This window comes from Macaca thibetana, chromosome 14 (assembly GCF_024542745.1).
Source record: "Macaca thibetana thibetana isolate TM-01 chromosome 14, ASM2454274v1, whole genome shotgun sequence".
NCBI classification, from domain to species: Eukaryota; Metazoa; Chordata; class Mammalia; order Primates; family Cercopithecidae; genus Macaca; species Macaca thibetana.
Genome location: NC_065591.1, coordinates 48142570 through 48162271, shown reverse-complemented (window position 1 = coordinate 48162271; position 19702 = coordinate 48142570). Strand labels below are relative to the sequence as shown.

The 19702-nt window shown below is 38.7% G+C and overlaps 1 protein-coding gene across 6 annotated transcripts in view; it reads left to right on the top strand.

Moving 5' to 3' along the window:
* Window positions 1-19451, top strand: part of NUCB2 (nucleobindin 2) — a 70331-nt gene extending 50880 nt beyond the window's left edge. For all 6 annotated transcript variants that reach the window (XM_050755434.1, XM_050755433.1, XM_050755435.1 and 3 more), the window contains 3 exons: window positions 14660-14830; window positions 15429-15510; window positions 15938-19451. In XM_050755434.1, coding sequence (XP_050611391.1) covers window positions 14660-14830; window positions 15429-15510; window positions 15938-15945 — 261 coding nt within the window. In that variant the 3' untranslated portion in view covers window positions 15946-19451. The remainder of the gene's footprint in view (window positions 1-14659; window positions 14831-15428; window positions 15511-15937) is intronic.
* The last annotated feature ends 251 nt before the right edge of the window (window positions 19452-19702 follow it).

The window sequence follows — 19702 nt, the reverse complement described above, 5'->3', positions numbered from 1 at the left end:
ATGCATTGTATTATGTTAATTTGGAATAGTATGCAGTTTGTATATATAGTATATTCACATATAGCATACAGTATGTAAACAATGTATTGTCTCATTTTAAATTCACACATATACATATATTCATATTTATTTATTTATTTATTTTTGAGACAGAGTCTTGCTCTGTCACCCAGGCTGGAGTGCAGTGGCACTACCTCGGCTCACTGCAACCTCCGCCTCCTGGGTTCAAGCAATTCTTTGCCTCAGCCTCCTAAGTAACTGGGATTACAGGTGCCTGCCACCACACCTGGCTAATTTTTGTATTTTTAGTAGAGACGGGGTTTCACCATCTTGGCCAGGCTGATCTTGAACTCCTGACCTCATGATTCACCCACCTCGGCCTCCCAAAGTGCTGGGATTACAGGTGTGAGCCACTGCATCAGGCCGGTCATATTTATGTATTTTTTAAAATGGCTTCATGCTGTATAAATGACTTTGTATGTTGATGAAATACTTTTTAAAAATTTAACAATATTTCACAAACTTTTTTAATATCATTCTTCAAAAACATGATTTTTAAAATGGCCACCTAACATGCAGTTATATGGCTGTAGCATAATTTATATATCCATTTCTCCAGATTTAGACATTTTGGGTAAATTCCAGTATTTTACTGTAATGACACTATGATGACTATCCATTTCTCCACACATTTTTGGGCAATCTATAATGATTTCCCTGGGATTAACTCCCAGGAATAGAACTATTCTTAAGATTTATGAACAGTTGTTTAAATTTCTCAGTATATCTTGGCAGATTGCTCCAGAAAAGTATATCAACTTGTAACACAGTCAACTGTGTTTGAATGAATGCTTAGACAACTTTGAAAATAATAGTTGAGAGGCACCAACCAAAATGGATGGAAGAAAGAACATAGTCTTTTTCTACATAAAAACTGAAAAGATTACTATTTAAATTAAAATTTTAATTGTCCAGAAAATTGTTTGAGAAAGGGTGAACAGCTATTCTAGTTTACCCAGGACTAAGGAATTTCCAAGGATGTGGAACTTTTCATTGCTAAAACCAGACATTTTTGGGCAAATTGGGACAGTTGGCCCCTTTAGTTTGACATCAGAAAAGTCAACCTCTTTTTCTATTGGTTTTTTGTCTTAACATTTGAAATGTTTCTTGACTTTAGTGAAGAAGAAGAATGCTAAAATTATTTGTATATACATTCCCTTTAGTGTGTCTGGTAGACTAGAAGATCAATAGATAATTACATACTTAACATTTTGACGTAATTTCAGATTTACAAGAGTTGCAGGAATAGACAGAAAATCCCTGAATACATTTCAACCACATTTAACTATGTTTGCTTTATCTTTCTCTCTTTTTCCCTCCTCTCTATTTTTAATCTCTATGTGTGTATATGTATAACATATAATTATGTTGTGATGTATGTACGTATGTATATGTATGTATATATATAAACATATGTGTATATGTACATATATATAAAGTTTTGAATTGCTCGAGAGTAAATTACACATCATGCCACTTTAACCTAAAATACTTGAGTGTTTATTTCTTGCAAACAAGGATTTACCTTATATAATTACAGTAAAATTATCAATACTACACACATCTCTAGACTTCTCCGATCTCTAGACTTAATGAGATTTTGTCAATTTTCCCAACAATATTCTTTATAACAAAAGAAAATCCAAGATGATACATTGAATTCAGTTGTAATGTCTTTCTAGTCTCCTTCAATCTGAAACAATTTTTCAAGAGGACAGACTATTATGTTGTACAGTGTCCCTTGAATACCACAGAAGAGATGCTCAGTGTATCCTATTAGAAGGCACATGTTGAGAATCCCCATAACTGGTAACGGTAGCTTTAATCATTTTACTAAGGTGGTGTCTACCAGATTTTTTGACGTAAAGTTATTATTTTACCTTTCGTATTTTAAAAAGTATCTTGTCTAGCCCACCATAGTGAGAGAATCAGAAGTCAGTTTTTGTTTTTTTATTTTATAAATACAGACCAGGTCTCACTATATTGCCCAGGCTAGTCCCGAACTCCTGAGCTCAAGGAATCCTCCTGCCTCAGCCTCCCCAAAATGTGTGAACCACTGTGCCTGGAAAGAAGTCAGCATTTTTTTTTTTTGTTTTTTTTTTTTAATAATTTTAGGAAAAGTAAAGACAGGTTCTCGCTCTGTCACCCAGGCTGGAGTACAGTGGTGTGATCTTAGCTCACTGCAACCTCTGCCCCAACGCCCTTCAACCCACCCCGGCTCAAGTGATCCTCCCACCTCAGCCTCCTGAGTAGCTGAGACCACAGGCATGCACCACCATGCCTGGATCTTCCTTTTTTTTTTTGTATTTTTAATAGAGGCAGGATCTTGCCATGTTGCCCAGGCTGGTCTTGAACTCCTGAGCTCAAGCAATCTGCCCGCCTTGGCCTCCCAAAGTACTGGGATTACAGATGTGAGTACTGTGCCCAGACAGAAGTCAGCTTTAAAAAAAAAAAAATTCATTCAACATCATATCAAAAATCTTTTCACGTAATATTTGTAAGCCTTATTTTAAAAGCTATGGAGGTATATAAATATTTTTTCAGGGTTAGACATTTAGATTATTTCATTTTTTAATGCTATTTTAAAAAGAAAATGCTGCTACAAATACATTTTTGTATAAAGCTTTTTATGTGATTAGGGTTGTTTTATGGGGTAGATTCTCAGTGTAGCATTACCAGGACCCAGGGAATATTTTTAAGGCTTTTAAGGCTTGAACATCCTGATATACTGAAAGCAAGGAAGTCCCTAAAGAATGATACAGACATGTCACAAAGACACAAAAGTCAGTTTGAAGAAACTCCCATTGGCCAAATCTGGGATAATTTGAACATGGAAATAATGATGATAAGGATTAGAACTTATTGAATAAAACAAGAAGACACGAGTCTACACCGATATAAGTAGAGGGATAGAGAAGGGCGAATTCTTCTGCAAAATTGCTTTTCAAAAGACTTATACCAATTTATAAATCCACCATTAAAAATATGTACACTCTTTAAACATATCAGAGCTGAGCATGGTGGTGCCCACCTGTAGGCTCAGCTACTTAGGAGGCAGGAGGACAGCTTGAGCCCAGGAGTTTGAGACCAGTCTGGGCAATGTAGTGAGACCCTGTCTCTAAAAATAAAAAAATTAAAAAAAATACTTTGAGAATATGTGAATGTATTATGATGTCCATTGATGATTCTAGCTAGAATTATTACTGTGATGGTAGACAAATGGAGATTTTCTAACCTGATCATCCCTTCTACATTTGTTAGTTGGCTTTCTACTGTAATGAAAAGCTATTCCTTCCCCCTTGACCTTCTATTTATATTGGTGTAGACTCGTTGTTTCTTTTATTCAATAAGCTCTAATCTTTACCATCATTGTTTCCATACTCAAATTGTCCCAGACTTGGCCAGTGAGAGTTTCTTCAGACTGGCTTTTGCGTCCTTCTGACATGTCCAAATCATTCTTTGGAGACTTTCTTACTTTTAGTATATCAGGATGTTCAAGGCTTACCTTATCCTTTCCCTCACCCAACCCAGAGTGACCCATTTTTCTGAGGAGCCCTGGTTCCTTTTAGTGGAGATGGATACTGCAGACCAAGATCTGGGCTCTGGATGTGCTCCTTGCTACTGCAGTGTCATTGCTTCCAAGGTCTTGTCAGATGACAGAGCTGGGGAATTAAAAGAATATGTATATAATATAGATGTGTATATGTACACACATACATGCACACATACACACATATACACACCTATATAATATTCATTTCTGCATATCTATCAATATATATTAAAACTCATGAATTTACACTGATATCTCCAATTGCAATCCAACACCTCTGACTTCTTTTTTTTTCATTTTAATTTTTTAAAGTTCAGGGGTACGTGTGCAGGTTTATTATATAGTTTATATATATAAACTCGTGTCCTGGGGTTTTGTTTTACAGATTATTTTATTACCCAGGTATTAAGCCCTCATACCCATTAGTTATTTTTCCTGATCCTCCTCCTCCTCCTGCCCTCTATCTTCCCATAGGCCCCAGTGTGTGTTGTTCCTCTCTATGTGTCCATGTGTTTATCATTATTTAGCTCCTACTTATGAGTGAGAACATGCAGTATTTGGTTTTCTTTTTTTTTTTTTTTCTTTTTTTTTCTTTTTTTTTTTTGAGACGGAGTCTCGCTCTGTCGCCCGGGCTGGAGTGCAGTGGCCGGATCTCAGCTCACTGCAAGCTCCGCCTCCTGGGTTCACGCCATTCTCCTGCCTCAGCCTCCCGAGTAGCTGGGACTACAGGCGCCCACCACCATGCCCGGCTAGTTTTTTGTATTTTTTTTAGTAGAGACGGGGTTTCACCGAGTTAGCCAAGATGGTCTCGATCTCCTGACCTCGTGATCCGCCCGTCTCGGCCTCCCAAAGTGCTGGGATTACAGGCTTGAGCCACCGCGCCCGGCAGTATTTGGTTTTCTGTTTCTGCATTAGTTTGCTAAAGATACCGGCCTCCAGGTTCATCCATGTTCCTACAGGGGACGTGATCTCGTTCTTTTTTATGGCTGCATAGTATTCTATGGTGTATATGTACCACATTTCTTTATCTACTCATTTAGGTTGCGCATTTAGGTTGATTCTATGTGTTTGCTATTGTAAAGAGTGCTGCAATGAACATATGTGCAACGACTTTGATTTCAACTTAGCATTCTATCTTTTGCCATATTTCATGCAAAACCTAACTCCCTTTTCCTTAAAAATATTTCATTTATTCACTCAATCCTAGAATGTACAAGAAGTTTCAGAATACTAATCCATGCCTCTGTAAAATGAGACTTTAAATTTTGTTTAGATTTTGTTGTTGTTGGGGCCAGTGCAGTAGCTCATGCCTGTAACATCTCAGCACTTTGGGAGGCCAAAGGGGGCGGATCACCTGATATAAGGAGTTTGACACCTGGCCAACATGGTGAAACCCTGTCTCTATTAAAAATACAAAAATTAGCAGGGGGAGTGGTGGCGCATTCCTGTAATCCCAGCTGCTTGGAAGGCTGAGGCAGGAGAATCACTTGAACCTGGGAGACGGAGGTTGCAGTGAGCCGAGATTGCACCTCAGCACTCCAGCCTGGATGACAGAGCAAGACTCTGTCTCAAAAAAAAAAAAAAAGATTTTGTCGTTGTTATTTTTAACATGAAGGCATATTGTACAAATACTATGATCAAAAATTACTTGGGTTAGTTCATTTTTTTCCTCTCTGTTCCGTGGGTTATTTTATTCATTTAAAATAAAAGTACTATTTATTTACTTCTGTTTTTCTATTCAAGTTTTAGGATTTTCCTGTCTTGTTGATTTTAATTTTCTTTTCTTGAGTATGTGAAACATTAACACGTTTCCAAAAATTGAATCTATACAGAAAAGGTGTATTCAGATAAGTTTTTTCTTTTTTTTTAATAATTAAAATTTATTGTGTGTGCATACATAGTATGTGTATATATTTACGGGGTACTTAGATATTTTGGTAGAGGCATGCGATGTGTAATAATTACATAATGGAAAATTGAGTATCCATCCCCTCAAGCATTTATCCTTTGTGTTACAAGCAATCCAATTATACTCTTTTAGTTATTTTCAAATGTACAATTAAATTATTATTGACTATAGTCCCCCTGTTGTACTATGAAACACTGGGTTTTATTCATTCTATTTGTTTTTGGTACCCATTAACTGTCCCCACCACTCCCCAACTCCACACCTTTCCCAGCCTCTGGTAACCATCCTTCTATTCTCTAGCTCCATGAGTTCAATTATTTTGATTTTTAGATCCCACAGATAAGTAGGAACATGTGATATTTGTCTTTCTGTGCCTGGCTTATTTCACTTAACGTAATGACCTCCAGTTCCATCCATGGTGTTGCAAATGACAATCTCATTCTTTTTTTATGGCTGAAGTAATACTCCATTGTATATAAGTACCACATTTTCTTCATCCATTTATCTGTTGATGGATGCTTAGCTTGCTTCCAAATCTAAGCCATTGTGAACAGTACTGCAACAAACATGGAAACACAGATATCTCTTTGATATACCAATTTCCTTTCTTTTGGATTAAGATTGCATTAAGATTGCTGGGTCATATGTTAACTCTATTTTTAATTTTTTGAGGAACTTCCACACTGTTCTCCATAGTGGTTGTATTAATTTACATTCCTACCAACAGTGTACGAGGGTTCCCTTTTTTCCACATCCTTGCCAACATTTGTTATTGCCTGTCTTTTGGATAAAAGCCATTTTAACTGGGGTGAGATGGTATCTCATTGTAGTTTTGATTTGTGTTTCTCTGATGGTCAGTGATGTTGAGCACTTTTTCATATGCCTGTTTGCCATTTAATGTCTTCTTTTGAGATATGTCTACTCAAATCTTTTGCCCATTTTTGTCAGATTATTAGATAATTTCCTATAGAGTTGTTTGAACCCCTTATATATTCTAGTTATTAATCCCTTATCAGATGCATAGTTTGCAAATATTTTCCCTCATTCTGTGGGTTATCCCTTCACTTTGTTGATTTTTTGCTTTGCTCTGCAGAAGCTTTTTTACTTGATGTGATCTAATTTGTCTATTTTTGCTTTGGTTGTCTGTGCTTATGGGTATTACTCAAGAATGTTTTGTCCAGGTCAATGTTCTGGAGAGTTTCCTCAATGTTTTCTTGTAGTAGTTTGATAGTTTGAGGTCTTAGAGTTAAGTCTTTAATCCATTTGGATTTGATTTTTGTATAAGGCAAGATATAGGTATCAAGTTTCATTCTTCTGCATATGAATGTTCAGTTTTCCAGCACCATTTATTGAAGAGATTGTATTTTCCCCAATGTATGTTCTTGGCACCCTTTTCAAAAACGAGTTTACAGTAGGTGTGTGGGTTTGTTTCTGGGTTCTCTATTCTGTTCCATTGGGCCTGTATGTCTGTTTTTATGCCAGTACGATTGTGTTTTGGTGACTATAGTTCTGTAGGATAATTTGAAGTCAGATGATGTGATTCCTTCAGTTTTGTTCTTTTTGCTTTGGTTATTCTAGGTCTTTTGTAGTTTCACATAAATTTTAGGATTGTTTTATCTATTTCTGTGAAAAATGTCATTGGACATTTTGATATGAACTGCATTGAATTTGTAGATTGCTTTGGGTAATATGGAGATTTTCACAACATAGATTATTTCAATCTTTGAACATGGAATATCTTTCCATTTTTTGATATCCTCTTCAGTTTCTTTCATCTGTGTTTTATAGTTTTCATTATAGAGATCTTAACTTCTTTGGTTAATTCCTATGTATTTAATTTTATTTGTGGCTATTGTAAATGGGATTAATTTTTAAGTTTCTTTTTTCAGATTGCTTTATTGTTGGCATATAGAAATGTTGCTGATTTTTGTATGTTGATTTTGTATCCTGCAAATTTACTAAATTTATCAGTTCTAATAGTTTTTTTGTATGTGGAGTCTTTAGGTTTTTCCCAAATACAAGATCATATCATCTGCAAACAAGGATAGTTTGACTTCTTCCATTCCTGTTTGGATACCCTTTATATCTTTTTCTTGTCTGATTGATCTAGCTAGGACTTCCAGTATTACATTGAATAACAGTGGTGATGGTGGACATCCTTGTTGTGTTCCAGATCTTAGAGGAAAGACTTTCAGTTTTTACCATTCAGTATGATATTAGCTGTGGGTCTGTCGTATATGCCTTTTATTATATCAAGGTATGTTCCTTCTATACCCATTTTTTGAGGGTTTTTATCATAAAGGGATGTTGAATTTTTTCAAATGCTTTTTCAGCATCAATTGAAATGATCATATGGTTTTTGTTCTTCATTTTGTTGATATGATATATCATATTGATTTGTGTATTTTGACCCATCCTTGCATCACAGGGATAAATCCCAGTTGGCCATGATGTATGATCTTTTTAATGTATTGTTGAACTCAGTTTGCTATTATTTTGTTGAGTATTTTTGCATTGATATCCACCAGAGCTATTGCCTTGTACTTTTCTTTTTTTGATGTGACTTTGTCTGGTTTTGGTATCAGGGTAGTACGAGCCTTGTCAAATGAGTTTGGAAGTATTTCTTCCTCCTTTAGTTTTTGGAATAGTTTGAGTAGGATTTGCATTAGTTTTTCTTTAAAGGTTTGGTAGAATTCAGCAGTGAAGCCATTGGGTCCTGGGTATTTTTTTGCTGGGAGACTTTTTATTATGGCCTTGATCTCATTACTTGTTATTGGTCTGTTCAGGTTTTGGATTTCTTCCGAGTTCAATCTTGGTAGTTTGTATGTGTCAGGAATTTGTCCATTTCTTGTAGATTTTCCAATTTATTGGCATATAGTTGCTCATAGTAGCCATTAATGATCCATTGAATTTCTGCAGTACCAGTTGTAATGTCTCCTTTTTCATTTCTGATTTCATTTATTTGGGTTTTCTCTCTTTGTCTCTTAGTGTGGCTAAAGGTTTGTCAATTTTGTTTAACTTCAGAAAACCAACTTTTTGTTTCATTGATCTTTTATATTGTTTTCTTCATTTCATATTCATTTATTTCCACTCTGATCTTTATTTTTTCGTTTCTTCTACTATTTTTGGATTTAGTTTGCTCTTGCTTTTCTAGTTAAGATGCACTATTAGGTTATTGAGATTTTTCTTCTTTTTTTGATACAGACAGTTATAACTATACATTTTCCTCTTCGTACTGCATTTGGTATGTTGTTTCCATTATCATTTGTTTCAAGAAATGTTTCAATTTCCTTCTTAATTTTTTCATTGACCTACTGGTTATTCGGGAGCATACTGTTTCATTTCCATGTGTTTGTATAGTTTCCAAAATTCCTCTTATTATCAATTTGTAGTTTTATTCCATTGTGATCAGAGAAGATGCTTAATATTATTTCTATTTTATGAATTTTTTTTTTTTTTTGAGACAAAGTCTTGTTCTGTTGCCCAGGCTGGAGTGCAGTGGCACTATGTCAGCTCACTGCAACCTTCACCTTCCAGGTTCAAGCAATTCTTGTGCCTCAGCCTCCTAAGTAGCTGGAATTACAGGCGCATGCCACCACACCCAGCTAATTTTTGTATTTTTAGTAGGGATGGGGTTTCACCATGCTGGCCAGGCTAGTCTTGAACTCCCAACCTCAAGTGATCTGCTTACCTTGGCTTCCCAAAGTGCTGGGATTACTGGCATGAGCCACCATGCTCAGCAGAATGTTTTAAGACTTGTTTTGTGACCTACCATATTGTCTATTTGTCTATTTATTTATTTATTTATTTTGAGACAGAGCCTCAGTCTGTTGCCCAGGCCAGAGTGCAGTGGGGAGATCTTGGCTCACTGCAACCTCTGCCTCCTGGGTTCAAGCGATTCTCTTATCTCAGCCTCCTGAGTAGCTGGGATTAAAGATGTGTGTCACAATGCTCGGCTAATTTTTGTATCTTTTTAGTAGAGATGGAGTTTACCATATTGGTCAGGCTGGTCTTGAACTCCTGACTTCAAGTGATCCACCCACTTCGGCCTTCCAAAGTGCTGGGATTACAGGTGTGAGCCACCGTGCCTGGCCCATATTGTCTATCTTTGAGAACGATCTATGTGCTAAGGAGAAAAATGTGTACTCTATAGCTGTTGGATGAAATGTTTGTTAAATATCTATTAGATCCATTTGATCTATAGTGTAGACTGTGTCCAATGTTACTTTGTTGATTTTCTGTCTGGGAGTTCTGTCTAATGCTGAAAGTGGGGTGTTGAAATCTTCAGCTGTTATTGCATTGAGGCCTGTCTTTGTCTTTAGGTCTAATAATATTTGCTTAATATATCTGGATGTTCTAGTGTTGGGTGCATATCTGTTTATAATCATTATATCTTCTTGCTCAATGGACCCATTTATCATTTTCTTTGTCTCTTCTTAGTTTTTGTCTTGACCTCTGTTTTGTCTGACGTAAGTACTGCTCTTGCTACTCCTGCTGTTTTTTGGTTTCCATTGGCAGGGAATATCTGTTTCCATCTCTTTATTTTCAGTCTGTATATCTTTATAGGTGAAGTGTGTTTCTTTTAGGCAACAGATCATTGGGTCTTGTTTTTTCATTTATTCAGACACTCTATATCTTGATTGAAAAGTTTAGTTGATTTACTTTCGAAGTTATTATTACTGATAAGTAGGGACTTACTCCTGCCATTTCGTTATTTTTCTGGTTGTTTTGCTGTCTTCTTTTTCTTCCTTCCTGTCTTCCTTTCTGTGAAGCTGATTTTCTCTGGTGGCATGCTCTAATTTCTTGCTTTTTTTGTATGTGTATCAATTGTATGTTTTTAGATTTGAGATTACCATGAGGCCTGCAAATAATATTTTATAACCCATTATTTTAAATTGATGACAACACTGATTGCATAAACAACCATGCAAAAAGAAAATAAATACTTTACACTTTCACTTTATCCCCCTGCTTTTTAACTTTTTGTTACTTTTTTTTTTTTTTTGAGACAGAGTTTCACTCTCGTTGCGCAGGCTGGAGTGCAATGGCAAGACCTCAGCTCATTACAACCTCCGCCTCCTGGGGTCAAGCGATTCTCATGCCTCAGCCTCCTAAGTAGCTGGGATTACAGGCATGCACCACCATGCCCAGCTAATTTTGTATTTATAGTAGAGATAGGATTTCTCCATGTTGGTCAGGCTGGTCTCAAACTCCCAACCTCAGGTGATCTGCCCACCTCAGCCTCCCAAAGTGCCGGGATTACAGGCATGAGCCACCGCGCCTGGCTTCATTGTTACTTTGTTTTTGTTGTTGTTGTTGAGTCAGAGTTTTGCTCTTGTTACCCAGACTGTAGTGTAATGGCGCTATCTCAGCCCACCACCACCTCTGCCTCCTGGGTTCAAGCGATTCTCCTGCCTCAGCCTCCTGAGTAGCTGGGATTACATGCATGTGCCACCATGCCCGGCTAATTTTTTGTATTTTTAATAGAGATGGGGTTTCTCCATGTTGGTCAGGCTGGTCTCGAACTCCCAACCTCAAGTGATCTGCCTGCCTCGGCCTCCCAAAGTGCTGGGATTACAGGCCTGAGCCACCGCTCCCAACTGTACTTTTTATATCTTATTTTATTGCCTGTCTTGAAAAGTTGTAGTTATTATTTTATTTATTTTTAGTTATTTTTGATTGGTTCCTTGTTTGGCCTTTCTACTTAAGTCAAGAGAAGTTTATATACAGCAATTACAGTGTGATATTATTCTGTGTTTTTCTGTGTGCTTACTGTTACCAGTGAGTTTTGTACCTTCAGATGATTTCTTTGTTCTCATTAACATCCTTTTCTTTCAGATTGAAGAACTACCTTTCACATTTCTTATAGGACAGGTCTGGTGTTGATGCAATCCCTCAGTTTTTGTTTATCTGAGAAGGTCTTTATTTCTCCTTCATGCTTAAAGGATATTTTCAGTGAATATACTATTCTAGGGTAAAAATAATTTTTTCCTATCAGTGCTGCAAATATTTCATACCAGTCTCTCTTGGCCTGTAAGATTTCCACTGAAAAATCTGCCACCTGAGACAGAGTCTTGCTCTCTTACCCCAGCTGGAATGCAGTGGTGTGATCTTGGCTCACTGCAACTTCTGCCTCTCAGGTTCAAGTGATTCTTGTGGTTTAGGCTCCCGAGCAGCTGGAATTACAGCTGTGTGCCACCACATCTGGCTAATTTTTATATTTTTAGGTGAGATGAAGTTTTTCCATGTTGGCCAGACTGGTCTTGAAATCCTGGTCTCAAGTGATCTGCCCACCTCTGCCTCCCAAAGTGCTGAGATTACAGGTGCGAGTCACTACGCCTGGCCAGGATCATTTCTTTGTACTTGACCTTTGGTAGTTTATTAAATGCCTTGAGGTAGTCTGACGTGAGTTAAATCTGCTTGGTGTTCTATAACCTTTTTGCACTTGAATGTTGAAATATTTCTGATAGTATTCCTTTGAATAAACTGTCTACCCTTATCTCTTTCTCTGCCTCCTCTTTCAGGCCAATAAAACTCCTATATTTGCCCTTTTGAGGCTGTTTTCTAGATCTTGTAAGCATGCTTTCATTGTTTTTCATTCTCTTTCCTTTGCGTCCTCTGTATTTTCAAATAGCCTGTCTTCAAGCTCAGTAATTCTTTCTTCTGCTTGATCAGTTCTGCTATTAAGAGACTCTGATGCATTCGTCAGCATGTCCATTCCATTTTTTAGCTCTAGAATTTCTGCTTGATTCTTTCTAATTATTTTGATCTCTTTGTTAAATTTATCTGATAGAATTCTGAATTCCTTCTCTGTGTTATCTTGAATTTCTTTGAGTTTCCTCAACACAGCTGTTTTGAATTCTGTATCTGAAAGGTCATATATCTCTGGTTCTCCGGGATTGGAACCTGAAACCTTATTTAATTCATTTGGTTAGGTCATGTTTTCCTGGGTGGTGGTGATGTGTGTAGATGTTTGTTGGTGTCGGAGCATTGAAGAGTTAGAAAGTTATTGTAATCTTCATATTCTGGGCTTGTTTGTGCATGTCCTTCTTCGGAAAGCTTTCCAGGTATTCCACGGGACTTGGGCCCAAAGTCTAGTAATTCTGTGATTTTTGCAGACTCTTAAAAGTACCACCTTGGTGGTCTTGGATAAGATCCGGAAGAATTCTCTAGATTACCAGGCAGAGACTCTTGTTCTTTTCTCTTGCTTTCTTCCAAACAAATGGTCTCTATCTGTGTGCTGAGCCACCTGGAACTGGAGGTGTGGTGATGCAAGTACCCTTATGGGCATCACCATGGAACTGTGCTGGGTCAAGCCTGAAGCCAACATGGCACTGGGCCTTGCCCAAGGCCCTTTCCTTCATGGTGGCAAGTTCCCCCAGATCCTGAGTGTGTCCAGAGATGCTGTCTGGAAGCCAGGAAATGGAGTAAAAAACCCTGGCAATTTACTTGATGTTCTATTTTACTGTGGCTAAGCTGGCACTCAAACCACAGTACAAAAGCCTTCCTGCTCTTCACTCCTCTTTCCACAGGCAGAGGACGCTCTCCCTGTGGCCATTACCACCACCACCTCTGGTCCACACGGGGTTCTGCCAGCCACTGCTAATATTTACTGAAAGCCCAAGGGCTTTTCTGTCACCTTGCAGTAAATGCTGCCAGGCCTTTATCCTTCAGGGAAGTTGGCTTCCCTCTGGCCCAAGGCGAGTCCAGAAATGCTGTCCAAGAGCCAAGGCCTGGACTTGGGGACCCCAAAAGCCTGCTTGTTGCTCTACCCTGTTGTGGCCAAACTGGTACCTAGGGTGCAAGACAAAAATCACCTTTACTTCCCCTCTGCTTTCCTCAAACAGGGGTCTCTCACCATAGCCACTACAGCTGGGAATGTGCTGGGTCACCCCAAAGCCAGCACGTCTCAGAGCCCGAGACCCAGAGCATACTCCCTGGGTCTTGCCCCTGGTTATTCAGGGCCCAAGGGCTCTTCACTCAGCAAGTGATGAAGCCTGCCAGGACTGCTCCCTTAAGGCAGCAGTTTTCCTTTTGGGCCAGGGTATGTCTAGAAATGTCACCTGGGAGTTAGGGCCTGGAATCAGGACCTCACAATTCTGCCTGGTGCCCTAATCAGGACCTCACAATTCTGCCTGGTGCCCTATCCTACTGTGGCTTAGCTGGTATCCAAGATGTAAAACAAAGCCCTCTTTACTTTTTCCTCTCCTTTCCTCAAGAAAGGAATCACTTTCATAGCCGCAAGCTGTACTGCCTGAGGTTGGGGGAGGGGTAGCACAAGCATCCCCTTAGCCTCACCAGCTGGTATCTCCCCTGGTCACCTGCTACCCTAGTTCACTGTCTCTCAGCCCAGCCTAGCACTAGGAGTTGCCTAGGAATTATAGTCCTTCTTTCCTAGACTGCCTTTCAAGTTTACCTAGGGCCCCAGAGCACTTCAGCCCACATGGTGAGGCTTGCCAGGAAATTCAGTACCCATTGCTGGCATGGGCGATTCTCCTCTGGCTAGGGCTGGTTCAAATGCTCGTATGCATGGTCACTGGTGGAGCCCAGCACACCTTTATTCTCTGCTGTGACAGGGCAGCACTGAGTTCAATGTAAAGTCCCCTAGTCGCTATGCTCCTTCCCCAGAGGGCACAGACTCTCTGTGCTGCAGGTCTGCTGCGAGGGAGTGGGGGAGAGGTAGCATAGGTGATTCAAGACTGTCTCTTTGGCCCTTCTCAATGTCTTTGTAGGTGATATGAAGTTGAAACCAGGTACTGTGAGTGCTCACCTGATGTTTGTTTCTTGTGCTTTTCTGTGTGCAGACAGCTGTTAAAATTTGGTGTTTCAGTGAGGATTGGGGGGGAATGATAAATTTTATTTCTCTTTCCACATTCTCTTTGTCTCTTTTACCCAGTTCTCACTCTTTGCCTTTAGTCGTCAATCCCAGAAGAGAATCTCTGAGTTTCTCTTCCTGTTTTTTCTTTTGTTCAAATGAGTACATACATATATATTACTTATTTCCCCTTCCTTCTTACCCCAAAGGCATAATCCTATAGATACTCTTTTATACTTTGCTAACCATAGAATTTTAAAGCTCAATCAGACTTTATTGTTGTAGTTTTGAGATTATTCTTTCCTCATTTTTTTTCTTTTAGACATTAGATCAGCAACAGTTCTTCACAGAGGAAGAACTAAAAGAATATGAAAATATTATTGCTTTACAAGAAAATGAACTTAAGAAGAAGGCAGATGAGCTTCAGAAACAAAAAGAAGAGCTACAACGTCAGCATGATCAACTGGAGGCTCAGAAGCTGGAATATCATCAGGTGGCATTTTGTCAAAAGATTATGGCATTAAAAAAGATTTTAGGTTCTTTGTTAAAAGCCTGAGTTTTTGTAACATATTTCATTGTACTATAGTACCCTGCTATTGCTATAGTATTTTAAATTTTAATACTTTAAAACTGCTTTGTGGAATATTAATCTAAATTTTATTTTATATTACTTTATTTTATTTTGAGACAGCCTGTCTCCCAGGCTGGAGTACAGTGCTGTGATCATAGTTCACTGCAGCCTCAAACTCCTGGGCTTAAGTGATCCTCCCACGTCAGCCTCCCCAGTAGCTAGGACTACAGGTGTATGCCAGTGTTCCTGGCTAATGTTAATATATTTTGTAGAGACCAGGTCTCACTATGTTGCTGAGGCTGGTCTCGAACTCCTGGCCTCAAGTGATCCTCCCACCTCGGCCTCTGAAATTGTTGGGACTACAGGCGTGAGCCACTGCACCTGGTCAAATCTAAATCTTATCATTTGAATATCTTTGTTTTAGAAAACAATTTTCAGTTACTTTGTTGTGCTTTGTCAAAGGTCACACATATGGTAGAAAATCAAGTTATACTTTTAACTTTCGTTTTCTATTCACCAGGTCATACAGCAGATGGAACAAAAAAAATTACAACAAGGAATTCCTCCATCAGGGCCAGCTGGAGAATTGAAGTTTGAGCCACGTATGTAATTTTGTTTGATTATTTATTTAGGAAAATAAATTATTGTATCAATTGAAGTCCACATTTATTACAAATATAATTTCAAGTCATGAAGATAGTATGTTATTTTCTGTGTGTTTTTTCTAGTTTTAGAGCAATTTAGATTACAGAAAAATGAAAATGCCTCCAAAAGTTTTATGCAGCAGCAAATTTTAAGTGCTGTATCATTTGTATGATTTGATAACCATATTTATGGTAAAATGATTTATTTCAACATTATTTGTAATTCTTTCTAATTATATTAATCTTACCAGAGAACATGTTTTTAAAAATTGTAATCTATGATTAGCTAAGCATATTTTTTAAAACAAGTATATTTGTGTATGAAAGAACATTCAGAATAAAGGAAGATACTTTTAAAATAAGAACTTTTTTTTTTTTCCAACAGACATTTAAAGTCTGAAGTCCACCAGAGCTCGGAAGAAAGCTGTTAACTCAACATCTATTTCATCTTTTTAGCTCCCTTCCTTTTTCTCTGCTCAATAAATATTTTAAAAGCATATTTGAAATAAAGGAAGATACTTTTTAAATGAAAACACTTTTTTGGGGACACAGATATTAAAGGATTGAAGTCTATCAGAACCAGGAAGAAAACAAACTCACTGTCTGCTCTCTGCTCTCACATTCACACGTCTCTTCTATTTTTTTTTTTTGTTTTGTTCTCCTTTAGTGATTTAATTAAGTGGCTTTATGCCATAATTTAGTGAAACTATTAGGAGCTATTTAAGTGAGAAAACTCTGCCTCTTGCTTTTAAATTAGATTGCTCTCACTCATAAACGTAGATATTCTTTTATGGGTGCTTATCATTCTTTCTTTCAATAAATATTTCTTTGATATTAACAATTCTGAAAAGGCCATAGTATTTCCCTGTGTTTCCTGGTAACTTTTTTCTACTTTTGGCAACCTCAACTGCTAGAAATTCTTCACCTGAATCATTTTTGCTACCATTTCAGGTCATTTTTCATTCTTTTTTATTTTGCTCTATACTTTATCATTTAAGATTAGGTTCTGTTACATATAACAGAAAAACCAAAGATAACAGTGGTTTAAACTAAATAGGAGTTTTTTTCTTACATAAAAGAAGTCTAGAAGTAGGTGGTGTCCAGGTTCCTATCTTTCTGCTCTGCTATCCTCAGTGCATGATTTTTATCCTCAGGTTACCTCACTCTCACTGTTCAAGTTTGCTCCTGGAGGCAGTGGGGAAGGCAAGAAACTGGACTTTCTCTGCTTGAGTCAGCTTCCCTGAGGCCATTTTCCAGAACCAGCAGCACCTGAACTTATGTCTCGACCAGAACTGGGTCACACTGATGGCCACACCTAGCTGCTAGGGAGGCTGAGAAGTCCATGTGGCAATGTGACCAGATAAAGTTGGATTATTTTACTAAGGAAGAAGGGAAGAGGGAATGTTTGGTAGGCAACTTTCAATTTGAACCTCAGCCACCCTTGTTGGCTACCTAAATTTCTGTGTACCGTCTTCTTCCGAGATAGAAAACACTCACCCCTCTCTCCCTGAAGAGAAACCACTAGAAATCCAGCCCATTATTGCATATTAGATGAAAGACCATGCTATCTGGAGACAGTCCCCTCTGTCATGTTAGGGTGTGGCTCCTTGTGTTCTGGCCACCTACAAACTGAAAGACAAGTTTTCTGCCCCAAGAGTGCCAGATGCATAATGCAAAGGTGCAGGAAAACTCACTTTGAAGCTTTTTAGAGACAGGGTCTTACTGTGTTGTCTGGTCTAGGGTACAGTGGTATGATCATAGCTTACTGCAGCCTTGAACTCCTGGGCTCAAGTGATCTTCCACCTCAGTCTCCCTAGTAGCTAGGACTACAGGCACACGCCACGAACGCCTGGCTAAACATTTTTTTTGTAGAGATGAAGTATTGCTACGTTGCTCAGGCTGGTCTTAAACTCCTGGTCTCAAGCAATCTTCTCCCCTCAGCCTCCCAAAGCACTGGAATCACTTGGTGTGAGCCACCATGCCCAGGACCCCTAAAATTGATCTTTTAGAAAAGGGGAGAATTAGAAATACAGTGGCCACTGATCCATAGCAATTGGAAAGTACTGCTTGGCAAAAATAATTAAATCTCTCTGCTGTAGTTCATGAATATATTCCTTGATTTGCCCATCAGGCAACCCCTGATTCACCTTTCTGAGGGGAATTTCTTTATCTAATGTCCTCAGGGGGCCTTGGTTTTACTTTCTGGGTGGTTTTTATTGTACATTAATTTTCAGACACAGTCTGCATGGGCATTGGAAAGTATATCCTTCTTGGAGGCTGGGCAGCCTTAGCAGTTTATTTCCTATAATTGTGTCTGGGGGCAGGCTTGGGAATTAGAGTACAGATCTGTAACAGTATAGATCTGTTGCAAGCCAGGTTTGGGTTTTTGTTGTTGTTTTGTTCTGTTTCTTGGCCAAGTGGATTCCTAAAAATTTAGTAAGTTTCTGGTCTGTTGTCTTCAGTCATTTCCATGGACAGTTTTAACCAAGGTAAAATACATTGTTTTTAACAAAGAACCTCATCATTTACTTGCTGGCCTCTGTGTGCTCTCCATCCTCTTTGTTCTCACAGGAATGGTACCTCCTTGAGATCCTTTGAAACTGTAGGCTTGCATGGAATGGCAATAGTCTTAATCTGGTCTCTTCCCCTAGGATGGCTCCTATTATTTGGCAGAAAATTCTAAGGGAACGTACTTGAAAAAGGTTGAGAAAGTTTTAGTAGCTCCCTCAGAGCCTTTACTTATAAATGTTTCACTTTGGAGTACAGTAGTACTTGACTTTTTCAATTCTTCAGGGCTCCAGATTTGGGTCTTGGTCAATTTATATGGTAGACAAAGAGCAATTCTCTCAGCAAAGCTATTTTCCCTTGCATCACTGCAGACGTGTTAACCTTAGTCCAAGTCACATATCTCTTTAGGGCTTTGCTGAAAAGAGGCAAGAAGCAGCCAACACATGCTAGCACTCTGAAGTTCTACCACCTTCGTCTCTGTGGCAGGAAGTCTCAACCTCATCTTGACCTCTGTTGGCAAAAGTCTCACTGCCCAAAGCCCTACCTCCTCAACTAAGCCAACCCCAGATTTAGGGCCTTTGACTTGCTGCGCCTTACTTCTAGCTGCCAAATTCTGTATAGGTCAAGATTCTTGGCTGTAGGCAGTGAAATCTTCTTTAGGTATTAAACAGAAGGAATTGGTGAATGAGTATAGATAGGTCACAGAATCGATGGGAGGGCTGAGGAAACAGACCTAGGCTGAGCTTCTAGGAATTATGTCACAAGAGTAGGCTGCTGAAGGAGCTGCCGCTTTTAGAACAATCAAGAAGCTGCCTGCTGGATTAGGAAGCTGCCTGCTGGACTAGGAAGCTGTGAACAGTTGCCAGTTCCAGAGCCACACCACCTCTGCCATTCTTTATGCCAGCAAAAATAGATACATGTCTTCCTGCCTCTGTCCCCATGTTACTTGGTTCTAAGTAAAAGTCTCAAGTGAGTGAATCTGATGGACTGGACCAATCATATCTGAAGCCCTAGCTGCAAGGGAGGTTGGGAAATATAATATTCAACTTTCCTACCTCTGTGTGATAGGAATGCATGTTAAAAGCTACCCTAGGCTGGGCGTGGTGGCTCACGCCTGTAATCCCAGCACTTTGGGAAGCCAAGGTGGGTGGATCACCTGAGGTTAGGAGTTCAAGACCAGCCTGGCCAACATGGTGAAACCCCATCTCTACTAAAAATAGAAAAATTAGCTGGATGTGGTGGCACACACCTATAGTCCCAGCTACTCAAGAGGCTAAGGCAGGAGAATTGCTTGAGCCTGCGAGGTGGAGGTTGCAGTGATCTGAGATCACGCCACTACACTCCAGCCTGGGCCACAGAGCAAGACTATCTCAGAAAAAAAAAAAAAAGAAGGCTGCCCTAGCATCTCACAAGTTTACATTGTTTCACATAATAATTTTTAAACTCTTAGTCCTTATTTTATAGATTTTTAGATAATCATTGCATATTCCTCCAAACATACTTAAATAATAGATCCCAAAATTAAATAGCAGTTTAGGAAAGTTATTCTTATATACAGCTTTACAAAACCTACAAAAACCACTCAATGTAGTAATAGTGCTTGCTATGTTTTTTAAAGAAATGGAATAGAATCTCTATTGCT